The 17,495-nt window shown below is 34.4% G+C and overlaps 1 protein-coding gene across 1 annotated transcript in view; it reads right to left on the bottom strand.

The window, feature by feature from the left end:
• Positions 1 to 17,495, bottom strand: part of LOC137400304 (multidrug resistance-associated protein 1-like) — a 66,317-nt gene that overhangs the window by 19,798 nt on the left and 29,024 nt on the right. Inside the window, exons 14-18 of the mRNA XM_068086632.1 lie at positions 11,334 to 11,430; positions 9,878 to 10,109; positions 6,982 to 7,152; positions 6,413 to 6,552; positions 1,909 to 2,108 (exon numbers count right to left, since the gene is read on the bottom strand). Of these exons, the coding sequence (XP_067942733.1) occupies positions 1,909 to 2,108; positions 6,413 to 6,552; positions 6,982 to 7,152; positions 9,878 to 10,109; positions 11,334 to 11,430 (840 nt within the window). The remainder of the gene's footprint in view (positions 1 to 1,908; positions 2,109 to 6,412; positions 6,553 to 6,981; positions 7,153 to 9,877; positions 10,110 to 11,333; positions 11,431 to 17,495) is intronic.

The raw sequence follows: 17,495 nt of genomic DNA, 5'->3' as shown, positions 1-17,495 counted from the left end.
ACTAAAGTTACTGTAGGTAACTATAGTTACTTACAGTAACTAAAGTTACTGTAGGTAACTATAGTTACTGTAGGTAACTAAAGTTACTGTAGGTAAGTTATCTCCGGTTAGCATATTGTTCAGCTACTAATTTTTAATATTAGCAGTACGTATATAAAATTTTGACGATTTTTACCAGGGGGTGTTTCCATTAGTTAATTACTATGGGTTTCATACTATGGTGTTTGCATTAGATTCGTTTGGTGTCTGTCTAGCTGTCTGTCTAGCTATAGCAATTAAAATCTAGGAATGAAAAAATCCACATCGCAAAAGATTTTATTTCGGCACCTCCGTTCACAAGATAAGCTAACTCATTAAGCTACACAGGATGCAATGGATTCATCGGGCGATATGAGTCATTATCTGGGTTAAAATATGCATGGCTTTAGTGACTCTGTGTTACGCGCAACGTCACTAAAGCTTGCTCTCACGGTTCTTATTAGCAAGTTTAGAAATACGGATACTAGCTTAATCAAATAGTGGCTTATAAATAGTGGCAGTACCTGCCACTATTTATAAGCTATTTTTAATACCCACGCAACACCGGGCATTCGGCTAATGTATATGTAAATAGTTGATGCTCCAACAACGTAAATAATCCATTCTAATATCGATTACATTAAAGGGAATTTATGTGATACAAACTGTAAAATACATGTTAATAGCCTAAAATCTTTCTAAGCTCACTTCTTTGGCCCTTCAAAATGAAAAAGCTACATTTAACTTTTTAAGTTAATGAGTGTACAGTAACTGTGGTATTGTACAGTAACTGTGGTATTGTACAGTAACTGTGGTATTGTACAGTAACTGTGGTGTTGTACAGTAACTGTGGTATTGTACAGTAACTGTGGTATTGTACAGTAACTGTGGTATTATACAGTAACTGTGGTATTGTACAGTAACTGTGGTAGTGTACAGTAACTGTGGTATTGTACAGTAACTGTGGTATTGTACAGTAACGGTGGTATTGTACAGTAACTGTGGTATTGTATTGTATAGTAACTGTGGTATTGTATAGTAACTGTGGTATTGTATAGTAACTGTGGTATTGTATAGTAACTGTGGTATTGTATAGTAACTGTGGTATTGTACAGTAACTGTGGTATTATACAGTAACTGTGGTATTGTACAGTAACTGTGGTATTGTATAGTAACTGTGGTATTGTACAGTAACTGTGGTATTGTATAGTAACTGTGGTATTGTACAGTAACTGTGGTATTGTATAGTAACTGTGGTATTGTATAGTAACTGTGGTATTGTATAGTAACTGTGGTGTTACAGGTTTGTATCAACCACCTTTTCTTTTTTCTTATCACTTACAGTCAGTTCAGGGTCAATTATTACAAAAATTTTACGTTAAGTAAAGGGGAGCGCACACATTCAATAACAATTTAAACCAATTTTTTACTTTTCTCTCCACATCAACGTCTATGCTGCAAAGAAAAAGTAAAAAACGATGTACAAGTCTACAATAAAGTAAAAGAAAATATAAGAAATACCCCAGTTAGCCCTTATCTGTTATTTTCTCTCCCAATTTTCTCTCTCAATTGCGGCAGGAGAGAAAATAATGCTTTGAAGGCTAACTATCGGACTCCTAGCACTCAGATCGAAGTTGAGAATTTGTACCGATTTGGTACATTATGTATTATAGAAATTCTTACATAAAACGATGCAAAAATTTTACCTAAACTCTAAGGTTCAATTGAATTTACGTAAGAGGTTTACATTAGAGGGGCATCTACTGTATAGCACGACAAGAAATATTGTCGAATCTAGCTGATGTAAGTATGATAGAATATGCACCAGACCACTGAGACTAAAGCAAATGTGATCAACTACTAGCAGCCAACTACATTGTATTTACTAACCAATCAGCAAACTCATCAAAGTACTGGAAGATGTTCTGTTTCTCAATCTTATTAATATTATCATTCATGAACCTCTCCTGGTGTCCATAGGCCCGTATTGTCTGGCAGCCGTTAAGGGTCTCACTGAAGTGAGCGTATATAGGAGAGGAGGCTTTGGAAAGGAGCCTTATTAGCTGTCTAGAGGTTGCAATGTAATACCTCTAAAATATGCAACAAAGCTGATCACTTCTATTGATGCACTATAAAGGAGAGGTGCAGATCCAACTACAAGATATCTTTATGTTCAGAGATGCATTTCTAATGTACATTTGACATTACATTACATTCTAATGGCACATCAGAGTTACGCAAGTGCAAATCATACAGAATTCAGGTCAACATATCGAATGGCTTTGAAAAATTCTGCCAAGATGCATTTCATGTTATAAGACTGAAACACACTGACCGTAAAAGCTTGACAAATTCAAACTTGTGGGTTGAATATGAATGGTTTTAGCTCGGACTTAGCAATGAGTAAGTATTTCAGGACTTGTGAACAGAGTGTAGACTTAGCAATGAGTAAGTATTTCAGGACTTGTGAACAGAGTGTAGAATTACCAATGAGTAAGTATTTCAGGACTTGTGAACAGAGTGTAGACTTAGCAATGAGTAAGTCTTTCAGGATTTGTGAACAAAGTATAGACTTAACAATGAGTAAGTATTTCAGTACTTGTGAACAGAGTGTAGACTTAGCAATGAGTAAGTATTTCAGGACTTGTGAACAGAGTGTAGAATTACCAATGAGTAAGTATTTCAGGACCTGTGAACAGAGTGTAGACTTAGCAAATGAGTAAGTATTTCAGGATTTGTGAACAAAGTATAGACTTAACAATGAGTAAGTATTTCAGGACTTGTGAACAGAGTGTAGAATTACCAATGAGTAAGTATTTCAGGACTTGTGAACAGAGTGTAGACATAGCAATGAGTATTTCAGGACTTGTGAACAGAGTGTAGAATTACCAATGAGTAAGTATTTCAGGACTTGTGAACAGAGTGTAGACGTAGCAATGAGTATTTCAGGACTTGTGAACAGAGTGTAGAATTACCAATGAGTAAGTATTTCAGGACTTGTGAACAGAGTGTAGACTTAACAATGAGTATTTCAGGACTTGTGAACAGAGTGTAGAATTACCAATGAGTAAGTATTTCAGGACTTGTGAACAGAGTGTAGAATTACCAATGAGTAAGTATTTCAGGACTTGTGAACAGAGTGTAGACTTAGCAATGAGTAAGTATTTCAGGATTTGTGAACAAAGTATAGACTTAACAATGAGTAAGTATTTCAGGATTTGTGAACAGAGTGTAGAATTACCAATGAGTAAGTATTTCAGGACTTGTGAACAGAGTGTAGAATTACCAGTGAGTAAGTATTTCAGGACTTGTGAACAGAGTGTAGAATTACCAATGAGTAAGTATTTCAGGACTTGTGAACAGAGTGTAGACTTAGCAATGAGTAAGTCTTTCAGGACTTGTGAACAGAGTGTAGACTTAGCAATGAGTAAGTATTTCAGGACTTGTGAACAGAGTGTAGACTTAGCAATGAGTATTTCAGGACTTGTGAACAGAGTGTAGAATTACCAGTGAGTAAGTATTTCAGGACTTGTGAACAGAGTGTAGAATTACCAATGAGTAAGTATTTCAGGACTTGTGAACAGAGTGTAGACTTAGCAATGAGTATTTCAGGACTTGTGAACAGAGTGTAGAATTACCAATGAGTAAGTATTTCAGGACTTGTGAACAGAGTGTAGACTTAACAATGAGTAAGTCTTTCAGGACTTGTGAACAGAGTGTAGAATTACCAATGAGTAAGTATTTCAGGACTTGTGAACAGAGTGTAGACTTAGCAATGAGTATTTCAGGACTTGTGAACAGAGTGTAGAATTACCAATGAGTAAGTATTTCAGGACTTGTGAACAGAGTGTAGACTTAACAATGAGTAAGTCTTTCAGGACTTGTGAATAGAGTGTAGAATTACCAATGAGTAAGTATTTCAGGACTTGTGAACAGAGTGTAGAATTACCAGTGAGTAAGTATTTCAGGACTTGTGAACAGAGTGTAGAATTACCAATGAGTAAGTATTTCAGGACTTGTGAACAGAGTGTAGACTTAGCAATGAGTAAGTCTTTCAGGACTTGTGAACAGAGTGTAGACTTAGCAATGAGTAAGTATTTCAGGACTTGTGAACAGAGTGTAGACTTAGCATTGAGTAAGTATTTCAGGACTTGTGAACAGAGTGTAGAATTACCAATGAGTAAGTATTTCAGGACTTGTGAACAGAGTGTAGACTTAGCAATGAGTATTTCAGGACTTGTGAACAGAGTGTAGACTTAGCGATGAGTAAGTATTTCAGGATTTGTGAACAGAGTGTAGACTTAACAATGAGTAAGTATTTCAGGACTTGTGAACAGAGTGTAGACTTAGCGATGAGTAAGTATTTCAGGATTTGTGAACAGAGTGTAGACTTAGCAATGCAAAAGTTTTGAGGTAAAATGATTAAACTTAATTTAAATTACATGAGATATAGTTTAAATTAACTCAATTTATAGATTTTTCATCATTTTTGTTAAATTTTTACCAATTTGATTACTTTCAGTTACAAAACTGTCAAGTTTCCAGATCTTGAGATACAAAGTCTCCAAATTACATCGTATCTCAAGATAAATACTGGCTGATATTTTGTCGTACATCAAAAAATTTGTATGTAAAGGTTTGATTATAATTTATATTTTTCCTCCGTTTATATTTTTCCCCCAGCTTTCGCTACAATGTATATTTGAGGTAGCTGTTGCACGTATGCTAAGTTATGGAATGACTTCAATGAATTACAATGTATTCTTATGGAAATTATTTGGCTCAACATAAAACAGTTTTATGCTAAACAGGTCTGTGGTCAAACCTCTGCAGATATTTAACTATTTCAACATGCTAAACAGGTCTGTGGTCAAACCTCTGCAGATATTTAACTATTTCAACATGCTAAACAGGTCTGTGGTCAAACCTCTGCAGATATTTAACTGTTTTATCATGCTAAACAGGTCTGTGGCCAAACCTCTGCAGATATTTAACTATTTCAACATGCTAAACAGGTCTGTGGTCAAACCTCTGCAGATATTTAACTGTTTTGTCATGCTAAACAGGTCTGTGGTCAAACCTCTGCAGATATTTAACTATTTCAACATGCTAAACAGGTCTGTGGTCAAACCTCTGCAGATATTTAACTATTTCAACATGCTAAACAGGTCTGTGGTCAAACCTCTGCAGATATTTAACTGTTTTATCATGCTAAACAGGTCTGTGGCCAAACCTCTGCAGATATTTAACTATTTCAACATGCTAAACAGGTCTGTGGCCAAACCTCTGCAGATATTTAACTGTTTTGTCATGCTAAACAGGTCTGTGGTCAAACCTCTGCAGATATTTAACTATTTCAACATGCTAAACAGGTCTGTGGTCAAACCTCTGCAGATATTCAACTATTTCAACATGCTAAACAGGTCTGTGGTCAAACCTCTGCAGATAATTAACTATTTCAACATGCTAAGCAGGTCTGTGGTCAAACCTCTGCAGATATTTAACTGTTTTATCATGCTAAACAGGTCTGTGGTCAAACCTCTGCAGATATTTAACTATTTTAACATGCTCAACAGGTCTGTGGTCAAACGTCTGCAGATATTTAACTATTTCAACATGCTAAGCAGGTCTGTGGTCAAACCTCTATGCAAATAATTAACTATTTTAACTTAAACGGCATCGTTGAATTGTTATTTTCATAAAATAGACACCCATGCGCTCAGACCACGATTGTGACTACTTTGTGTTGATATCAGCCATATGCCACCAACAAAAATAAACATTGCACCCATTGTGTGAGTTTGGCTGATGACAAGTCAAATTACAGTTAGACAAAAATACATCAAATCCCATGAATATGCAACATTTTCTCTATCAAGAGGAATAGTTTAGCTGAAGTGAGCTGCGTAATGGACTATCAACCACCAATCAAACCAACTGCACAAACAGACTCGTTCAATTGATTTGTTCACTGTCGATGCCTGACACAGTAAATTTACCACTTTACTAGGTAAAAAGGCTAAAAATGGATCCTCTAGCATAGCCCTGCTTCCTGTCAGCATTGTAAATCTTCTATTGCCTACTTAAAACAATGAGCCAACGCATCATTGTCATGTGGCAGCCTTATATGAGTCTGTAGAGTGCAAGACTAGACCTGATAGCAAAGGTGCAGCTTTCTACACATATGCAAACAGCGACTTCAATGAATACACAGAGTACACTGGTAATCAAAACTTGCTTGCTGACACGTTAATAGCTTGCACTTTTAGCAATACAGGCACGTCTGACAGTATACGGTAACTATGGAGGAATTGATGAGGAAGCAAACATAGCGGAACTGTGTCAGCATAGCTAACAAAATACACTAACAAGTATTTTGTTATTAAAGCCTTACCTGGACATAAACATAGACAGCGATTATTGGTATGACAGCTAATGTAAACAAAGGGGTGGTGTAGATTATTCCTCCGATGCTAACCAACAAACCGACAAGCATTACAGCCATTTGCAGCAGTGACCAGCCAAGCTGGTTATCTGAAAAAGAAAAGACACATATTTGTACCATGTTCAGCTTGGTTCCCATTAACCAGTCCAGGGATCTAAAATCTCAGACCGTTTGGGTAGACCAGTTTCTTCATGGGAATAGTATTTTAACCTGCCTTCTACTGTCATGGTCGTTCCATTTCAGTTGATGGTCTGAACCAAGTGATGAATTGATTGAGAATTGTAATTCAGTAAACAATGGCACAAAATTATAGGATTTAATTTACAGAACATGTAAAACTCTAGCGGTTGCATTGACTCTATGAATATCAATATTTACGTCCAAAGACTTACGCAGTTGAAAGCAAAGACAGCAGGTTTTGTGTACAGAACCAAAACTAAAGGGACCACCAGACAAAGAGAAGTATAAAATTGCTTCCATTCTATGACTGTCAGTAAACAGGGTTTACTATGACTCACCAACAATATCGACATCTTTGGAGAAGCGATTGAGGATCATTCCTAGTGGCTTGATCTCAAAGAAAAGAATCTTAGCCTTAAGTATGTTGTTAAGTAGAGACTTGTGTAGGTTGCTACTAGCTTGGCAGAAACAGTAAGCAGCTAGTAGGGTGTAACTCAACACCGTCAACACTGAAATACATAAAGGAAGAAAAATAACAAAAACATTTTTCCTGATTATTATTATGCTATATTAGTTTTTTACGTAGTTCTATATAGTTGACATGCTTTAACTCAGTGCGTTCCACGACCTGCAGTGCGGCTCAAAACAGCGTTTGCGTACAGCGTTGCGTACGGCCATGAGCCGAGTGATTTCAGTAGGATTCAGTTCGCTAACAAAAAATAAAATGTTTCTAGTGAGTAGTCAACTACTTAGCTTACTATGTCTGTACTTGAAGAAGAACTTCCACAAAATTTTAGATTTTATTAGAAAGTATCGGTATTTCTCTATCATTTGCGATTGTTTTAGATGTTTGACATAATCTGACTGCCAGGATGTTTCAAAATTAAAATCGACAAAACTGTTAAAACGTTAAAAGCTCCACAGTTAAAACGATAAAAAAAATACATGCAAAATGACATCACTAGTTGCTATCATTGCTATAGTTGGTATTGGCTATTGCGTCCAAGCTGCAGCGTTGCGAGTCTCTATTCTGTCAGTCTCTTTGCAACTATAAACGTCATAATCACACTATCGTTTGATCTCTCTTTTGTTTTGCTCAAGTTATGTCAATTTTGATCTTGAAACATCCTGGCAGTCAGATCAACTCAAACATCAAAAACAATCACAAATGATAGAAAAATACCAGATACTTTCTGATAAAATCTACTAAAATTTTGTGTAAGTTTATCTTTGAACGAATGGAATCAATCATCTGCCTGCCCTGAGCCAATAGAAAATATATGTTTATAGCCACACTGAGCTGAGATTCGTTGTGCAAAAACTTTATTTTTATTATCAAAATTTCTTGTTAGCGATGACCAGATGTGTCAGACGTATTACATCTGAGGCTCCACACATTGTACCATCTGTCTCAAGTGACCAGATGTGTCAGACACTTTACATCTGAGGCTCCACACATTGTACCATCTGTCTCAAGTGACCAGATGTGTCAGACACATTACATCTGAGGCTGCACACATTGTACCATCTGTCTGAAGTGACCAGATGTTTCAGACACATTACATCTGAGGCTCCACACGTTGTACCATCTGTTTCAAGTGACCAGATGTGTCAGACGTATTACATCTGAGGCTCCACACATTGTACCATCTGTCTCAAGTGACCAGATGTGTCAGACGTATTACATCTGAGGCTCCACACATTGTACCATCTGTCTGAAGCCACGGTTAAAGGATAGAAAAAATTCCTCACATGAGAATCAAACTCGCATATTTTGCTTACCAGCCAGGCACACTACCGACTTGAAACCACTCGACTACCTTGCTTTATTGTGGAATATTTGTGCACACAGCTATTACATACGATGATCTCTCATGGCCCATGGGACTGCCAGCTTACTAGTAGCAATAATAATAATAATAATGTCGTAAGCTATGATAATAGTAAAAATTCTGGAGTTGGACAACGCTCAAGTTATTACTCACGGTCACTTACAAAATGGGGCTGCAAATGTTAGGCGACTAGTTATGAACATCTGAGGATTTGGGAGGCGGTGTAAGTCCCCCAACGGGGTTCGGAGCTCTGGACCTTTTAAACATCAACAACCCTCAAAGTATGCATAAATGCAATCATTGTAATCATCAAAATCTACATAAATATATTGTTTATGGTTCATGGTAGGCAAGACTTTTTGTTCATTCAACGAACGATATAAAACTCATAACACTACAGATTTCTGTAAAGAACATTGACAGAACAAGAGCTATTACTTCTTTATTGCAATAGCTCTAGTTCTGTCAAGCTGTACAAAACAAAAATCTTTCACAACTGATTCTGTATCTATTTCAACATCTTTATATATGTGTAATACTAGAAGATTATTTAGCCGACCCTTCCCCACAGTGCTCCTCATCGATGTTTTGATTCGGTTATGTTATGATGAGGACAATGTAAGTTCAGGGGTCTTCTTTACACCACCACTATAAGCAAAAAAGTTCAGTTTTCAAGTCTTAACAAAATCTCACAAGATCAATCATTTGGCGAGACCACCACAGAGGCGATATAGAATGCTAGTGGCCAGTAAATTAGTTGTTGGAAATTCCAAATGAATGAGCTTAGACTGCAATTCTTAGTAATTAGCCGCTGAAAATCATTAAAAATTTGGGGCGGCTGAGTCACCCAGTCGCCCCAGGAAATACGGGCCTGCTCACGGTAGTAGGAAGGGGGCTCAGCCAGCGTCCGAGCTCATTCTGAAACACATTTGTAGCCTTATTCTTATGACATCGGCTGATGTCAAATTTTATGCCGATTAATTTAGTATCAAAATCTTTTTCATAGATCTTGTGGTTCAAGAGTTATAACAAATTATATGCGCCATTTTTAAATATTAGTTTTTCCAAATATTTAAAAAAGTTCCAGTAAAAAAATTAATTAGATGTCGAAAAAGTTAAGGCATATGTAATACCTTGAAATTGCTTTTGTCAAGTTTGGAGCTGGGAAACGGGTTAAACAAAAAACAATACAATTTTATGAGAAAACTTGCTCCAACATTTGACATGCAAAGAAAATATTATAATTGATTAACTCAGAATAATTGAATTTTCATTGTAGTAGAATTTAAAATAATCCTAAATCTGCTCTTATCAGGTGAAAAATATAAGGACTAGTTCCATTAGACACAAAAAGTCAGATAATTTTTAGTAAGGAAAGAACTAAGTACAAGCGGAGACTCACTTTGTCCGAGACCGATGAAGGAAAGGATAATTAGGTATCTCTCCATAGCAGACTCTTTCTGATCAGCACTAGCTTGGCTGCTGTTTTGAAACACTTCATCTCCTGTCCATTTACTTATCCAGATGCTGTAGGTCAGGTCTAAACCAGTTGATCCGAGCATACAGAGTGCACAGATGGAGACCATCTTTAGTCCCAAGGCTTTAAGATATACCCAATAAATGCTCCAGGTTACCTATGAAAGCATCGCGAGTTAGTGCCAGAATTATCAATAATCCACTCAGAAGTTGGGAATTGTAATCGAAAAACAGTAAAAGCTTAACATTTCAAAATCCTGTAATCAGTCATGGGAAAAACAGACACATTTTTCTTTAATGCCTGAAGAAAGGACAACTCCATTTATAACAGAAGTATTATTTATGTATAGTGGAACCTTGGTTCTCGAACATACTCCGTTCCAAAAGGTTGTTCGCAAGCCGAGTTGTTTGAGATCTGAAACAATTTTTCCCATTAGAATAAATGTATGTAAATTTTAATCCATTCCAAGGCGAGAAAACAACTTCTGTAAAGTATTTTTCAACATTTTACACCATAAACTGAACTTTATACTACATACTACTAATAAAAACGGGTAGATATAGATCGTGTTTAATTTTAATAAAAGATTTTCCATCTATGATCATGAAAAAAGAAAACAAAAAGTAAACATTTCATATGTTGTTCTTAAAGCGTCAAAAGCATTCTAAGTTAATATACTGTACAATACCAAAAGTTGCAGAAATTGATAATGAAACAGAAAAAAATACAACAGATCAGTTACATCAGAAAGCATGTGAAAAAAATATAAATAGCAATGGCACGTTTACTTCACATCTTTGAAGGAGAATCCTCGAAAACAATTTAGGGTAACTCGACTGAAGGGGTTAGCAAATATCTTCAGTAGAGGAGACATCGTCCCAGATGGTTCCTTCCTTTTTGTAAGGAATTTATGAAGCGTAAATTGCTTCTCCGTTTGTTAACGAATGTTTCCATGCTGTTTCCGGAGCTGTTCCAATTCTAATGCTCATGCTCCGGTTTGGACTTTGGACTAGAACCGAATTTATGTTCGAAATCCGAGACGAACAAATCTCAAAATCTTTGGTCGAAAACCAAAGCGATCGAGAACCGTGGTTTCACTGTACAATATACCAACTATGCTTCTGATTGGAGATGTTATTTTGAGACAGAAAAAGAATGCTATAAGTAAGTTTGAACATGTCTTTGTAAATCTGTTTCTGAGGAAATATCAGGTTGTCTCCAGCAGTCACAAGTGAAGTAGTCATATGTGATTGACTATTGTTAATCATGGTCATACATTCATGACCAACCTAAACTAACACATTTTGAAAGAAAGGTAAAAGGTGATATTTAAGCAGTTGATAAAAGAGAAAATATATAGAAGGAGACACGAGTGTCATACATTTCCTGTTGCAACCTGTTCCTGCTCATCATATAAATCAGAACCACCACTTGTAACCTCCTCTTTCGCTCCAACAGTTTCACCTTGCATATTCTTGCTGAAGTAAAAGCATGTACAACATAATTGAAACACTGGTAACTGAGATTGCTTATAAATGATGTTTCAGCTCATCAAAGATACTTTAGTGACAATACCGAGAGAAGAAATTTTAAATTCTGATTTTGAAAAAAAAACCCAAAAAACAAATTTATAAAAAGAAGAGAGTCAGGCGCCATCTAACATAATTTTTAATTTTTAGTTACAACCAAAAAATTGTTCTAAAGAACTATATCATCTATAGATCTATGTTCTAAAGAACTATATAATCTATAGATGTTTTAAAGAACTATATCATCTAAAAAGTGTTATAAGGAACTATACCACCTAAAAAGTAACTCAAAGGTTGACTTGCAACAAAATTCACATTACAGTTATTTGATGTGAAAAGATTCACCATGTCTTACTCTGTTGTGTTGTATGTGCAAAATATGTGGAAATGTGATTACAAGCTCTTAAAAGCTCAAAAACGAACAGAAAATCGCAGCCACATGAGATCGCCGTAGTTTGGATTCTCTTTCCAAAACGGCTCAAATGTGACGTAACTGTGGTAGATGGTTTCTGTTTACACTTTCATGCAACCTTATTCGTCAAAATATTTTCACAAATATACTTCACGCATTCAATAAAACCATGTCTATTGTTCTTACGCGTCTGTTTTATCGTCATTATAATGCTGTCACTTTTAGCAATAATATCTTATAACTTCCCAGAAACATTCGTTTAATTTTTTAGCCTTAGCTCGAAGGAGTACATATCATTGTTTGATAATCATGACGAGCCTGTTGGTCACTTGTGATAATCGAAAAATGCTGCAGAAATTATTTGCGAAGTATTGGGTCACATGAACAGATTACGACTTGCCGATTAGACCAAACTGAAACAAAACTGTAAAGGAGCGAGCATCTATATTTGATATGGGGTCTTCGGTTAAACTCAAAGCGTTTGTCATAAACTAGTGCTACGATAAGTTTTATATTGAGCTTTTTATTGGCCTTTCAATTCACGTGAGAATATACGTGACAAGACAATAAATAAATTTCATGACTACGTCAGAAAAATAAAGAGATTCCAATATACGGCGGCTTTACGTTTTTGAGCTTTTAAGAGCTTGTAATCACATTTCCACATATTTGGCACCTACAACACAACAGAGTGAAACATGGGGAATCCTTTGATACCAAATAACTGTAATGTGAATTGTGTTGCAAGTCAACCTTTAACAAAGAGTATTGACCCCATTGTAGTTATTTATAACTTCGGTTAAATGTATCGCTGTTTGCTGTCAATCTACATACATAAATCTCAAAGTTTGTGTGTATTATATCCAGTTATGTTTGTGTGTACTATATCCAGTTATGTTTGTGTGTACTATATCCAGTTATGTTTGTGTGTACTATATCCAGTTATGTTTGTGTGTATTATATCCAGTTATGTTTGTGTGTACTATATCCAGTTATGTTTGTGTGTATTATATCCAGTTATGTTTGTGTGTACTATATCCAGTTATGTTTGTGTGTACTATATCCAGTTATGTTTGTGTGTACTTTATCCAGTTATGTTTGTGTGTACTATATCCAGTTATGTTTGTGTGTACTATATCCAGTTATGTTTGTGTGTACTATATCCAGTTATGTTTGTGTGTACTATATCCAGTTATGTTTGTGTGTACTATATCCAGTTATGTTTGTGTGTACTATATCCAATTATGTTTGTGTGTATTATATCCAGTTATGTTTGTGTGTACTATATCCAGTTATGTTTGTGTGTACTATATCCAGTTATGTTTATGTGTATTATATCCAGTTATGTTTGTGTGTACTATATCCAATTATGTTTGTGTGTATTATATCCAGTTATGTTTGTGTGTACTATATCCAGTTATGTTTGTGTGTACTATATCCAGTTATGTTTGTGTGTACTATATCCAGTTATGTTTGTGTGTACTATATCCAATTATGTTTGTGTGTATTATATCCAGTTATGTTTGTGTGTACTATATCCAGTTATGTTTGTGTGTACTATATCCAGTTATGTTTGTGTGTACTATATCCAGTTATGTTTGTGTGTACTATATCCAGTTATGTTTGTGTGTACTATATCCAATTATGTTTGTGTGTACTATATCCAGTTATGTTTGTGTGTACTATATCCAATTATGTTTGTGTGTACTATATCCAGTTATGTTTGTGTGTACTATATCCAGTTAAGTTTGTGTGTACTATATCCAGTTATGTTTGTGTGTATTATATCCAGTTATGTTTGTGTGTATTATATCCAATTATGTTTATGTGTATTATATCCAGTTATGTTTGTGTGTACTATATCCAATTATGTTTGTGTGTATTATATCCAGTTATGTTTGTGTGTACTATATCCAGTTATGTTTGTGTGTACTATATCCAGTTATGTTTGTGTGTACTATATCCAGTTATGTTTGTGTGTACTATATCCAGTTATGTTTGTGTGTATTATATCCAGTTATGTTTGTGTGTACTATATCCAGTTATGTTTGTGTGTATTATATCCAGTTATGTTTGTGTGTACTATATCCAGTTATGTTTGTGTGTATTATATCCAGTTATGTTTGTGTGTACTATATCCAGTTATGTTTGTGTGTACTATATCCAGTTATGTTTGTGTGTACTATATCCAGTTGTTTGTGTGTACTATATCCAGTTATGTTTGTGTGTACTATATCCAGTTATGTTTGTGTGTATTATATCCAGTTATGTTTGTGTGTACTATATCCAATTATGTTTGTGTGTATTATATCCAGTTATGTTTGTGTGTACTATATCCAGTTATGTTTGTGTGTACTATATCCAGTTATGTTTGTGTGTACTATATCCAGTTATGTTTGTGTGTACTATATCCAGTTATGTTTGTGTGTACTATATCCAGTTATGTTTGTGTGTACTATATCCAGTTATGTTTGTGTGTACTATATCCAATTATGTTTGTGTGTACTATATCCAGTTATGTTTGTGTGTACTATATCCAATTATGTTTGTGTGTACTATATCCAGTTATGTTTGTGTGTACTATATCCAGTTAAGTTTGTGTGTACTATATCCAGTTATGTTTGTGTGTATTATATCCAGTTATGTTTGTGTGTATTATATCCAATTATGTTTATGTGTATTATATCCAGTTATGTTTGTGTGTACTATATCCAATTATGTTTGTGTGTATTATATCCAGTTATGTTTGTGTGTACTATATCCAGTTATGTTTGTGTGTACTATATCCAGTTATGTTTGTGTGTACTATATCCAGTTATGTTTGTGTGTACTATATCCAGTTATGTTTGTGTGTATTATATCCAATTATGTTTATGTGTATTATATCCAGTTATGTTTGTGTGTACTATATCCAGTTATGTTTGTGTGTACTATATCCAGTTATGTTTGTGTGTACTATATCCAGTTATGTTTGTGTGTATTATATCCAATTATGTTTATGTGTATTATATCCAGTTATGTTTGTGTGTACTATATCCAGTTATGTTTGTGTGTACTATATCCAGTTATGTTTGTGTATATTATATCCAGTTATGTTTGTGTGTACTATATCCAATTATGTTTGTGTGTACTATATCCAATTATGTTTGTGTGTACTATATCCAGTTATGTTTGTGTGTACTATATCCAATTATGTTTGTGTGTATTATATCCAGTTATGTTTGTGTGTACTATATCCAGTTATGTTTGTGTGTACTATATCCAATTATGTTTGTGTGTACTATATCCAGTTATGTTTGTGTGTACTATATCCAATTATGTTTGTGTGTACTATATCCAATTAAGTTTGTGTGTACTATATCCAATTATGTTTATGTGTACTATATCCAGTTATGTTTGTGTGTACTATATCCAGTTATGTTTGTGTGTACTATATCCAATTATGTTTGTGTGTACTATATCCAATTATGTTTGTGTGTACTATATCCAGTTATGTTTGTGTGTATTATATCCAGTTATGTTTGTGTGTATTATATCCAATTAAGTTTGTGTGTATTATATCCAATTAAGTTTGTGTGTACTATATCCAGTTATGTTTGTGTGTACTATATCCAGTTATGTTTGTGTGTATTATATCCAATTAAGTTTGTGTGTACTATATCCAATTATGTTTGTGTGTACTATATCCAGTTATGTTTGTGTGTACTATATCCAGTTATGTTTGTGTGTACTATATCCAGTTATGTTTGTGTGTACTATATCCAGTTATGTTTGTGTGTACTATATCCAGTTAAGTTTGTGTGTACTATATCCAGTTATGTTTGTGTGTACTATATCCAGTTAAGTTTGTGTTTATTATATCCAGTTATGTTTGTGTGTACTATATCCAGTTATGTTTGTGTGTACTATATCCAGTTATGTTTGTGTGTATTATATCCAGTTATGTTTGTGTGTATTATATCCAGTTATGTTTGTGTGTACTACATCCAGTTATGTTTGTGTGTATTATATCCAGTTATGTTTGTGTGTACTATATCCAGTTATGTTTGTGTATATTATATCCAGTTATGTTTGTGTGTACTATATCCAGTTATGTTTGTGTGTACTATATCCAGTTATGTTTGTGTGTATTATATCCAGTTATGTTTGTGTGTACTATATCCAGTTATGTTTGTGTGTATTATATCCAGTTATGTTTGTGTGTACTATATCCAGTTATGTTTGTGTGTACTATATCCAGTTATGTTTGTGTGTACTATATCCAGTTATGTTTGTGTGTATTATATCCAGTTATGTTTGTGTGTACTATATCCAGTTATGTTTGTGTGTACTATATCCAGTTATGTTTGTGTATATTATATCCAGTTATGTTTGTGTGTACTATATCCAGTTATGTTTGCGTGTATTATATCCAGTTATGTTTGTGTGTACTATATCCAGTTATGTTTGTGTGTATTATATCCAGTTATGTTTGTGTATATTATATCCAGTTATGTTTGTGTGTACTATATCCAGTTATGTTTGTGTGTACTATATCCAGTTGTTTGTGTGTACTATGTCCAGTTATGTTTGTGTATATTATATCCAGTTATGTTTGTGTGTACTATACTATCCAGTTATAGCTATTAAAATCTTGGAAATAAAAGCTCACATCCTGCTGGATTGGAACTCATGAAGATCACAGCTGCAAGTTTCGAAATGTGCATTTAGCCACCAAGCTATGCTGTTCTTACGATTCTATTGCTCTTATCATCGATTGCCCACGCTAAATGACGTATTAATTGAAACTTTATAAACTCTATGAAACATGAGGCTTTTTCATCCTTGTCATACTAGAGCGAATTTGTTTTCCACCAAATTTCTCAAAATTAAAATGTTGCGATTGTATCTCAGTTCAGCGTCATCCGTTATGGTAAAAACGGGTTACCAACCAAATAAGTGCTAAACTTTAGTTAAAAGTTTAGTGAAATGCATACTAAAACTTCCTTCAAGTATGTTTTTAGTCTAAATTCATTTTAGTTAGATTCAGCGCTTATGTTACATGTCTGTCTTGAAGGTAAGAACTCTCCACATAGTACATTGTAATGTTATAAATTATTATCTTGCAGATCATAACCACAAAATGCACTAAAGTTATTGTAGGTAACTATAGTTACCAAGGTTAACATATTGTTTTGTTACTATTTTTTGACAATGATGATTTTGATGATTTTTACCAGGCAGTGCTTGCATTAGATAATTACTGTGGGTTTCTAAACCACTCTACAATGTATATGTCTATACGATATTTTCGCCTTATGATGCCAACACTGAAACGAACTAAAATCATATAATCGCATACCAAATAATTTTCCATTGTAATTGTAGCAAAACAGCCATTTAGCCATTACTTGCTAATGATTTCACATTTACATTTAAAAACCTTTACAGCTTTATTTTTCCTCCCAATTTATTTCAACAAAACACTTCTTTCATGATATGAAATTGAAAAGTTACGGTTGTTTGAAAAAGTTGGAAAACTTTTACAGTTGTTTTTTTTCTCAAGTCATTTGAAACGCAGAAAAAAAAACCTTTTCCGTGATATGAAGTTTAAAAGTTAGAT

The sequence above is a fragment of the Watersipora subatra genome, chromosome 7 (genome assembly GCF_963576615.1).
Source record: "Watersipora subatra chromosome 7, tzWatSuba1.1, whole genome shotgun sequence".
Lineage (NCBI taxonomy): Eukaryota > Metazoa > Bryozoa > Gymnolaemata > Cheilostomatida > Watersiporidae > Watersipora > Watersipora subatra.
Note: the sequence above shows the minus strand (reverse complement) of the source record. Positions and strands in the feature narration are given on the sequence as shown.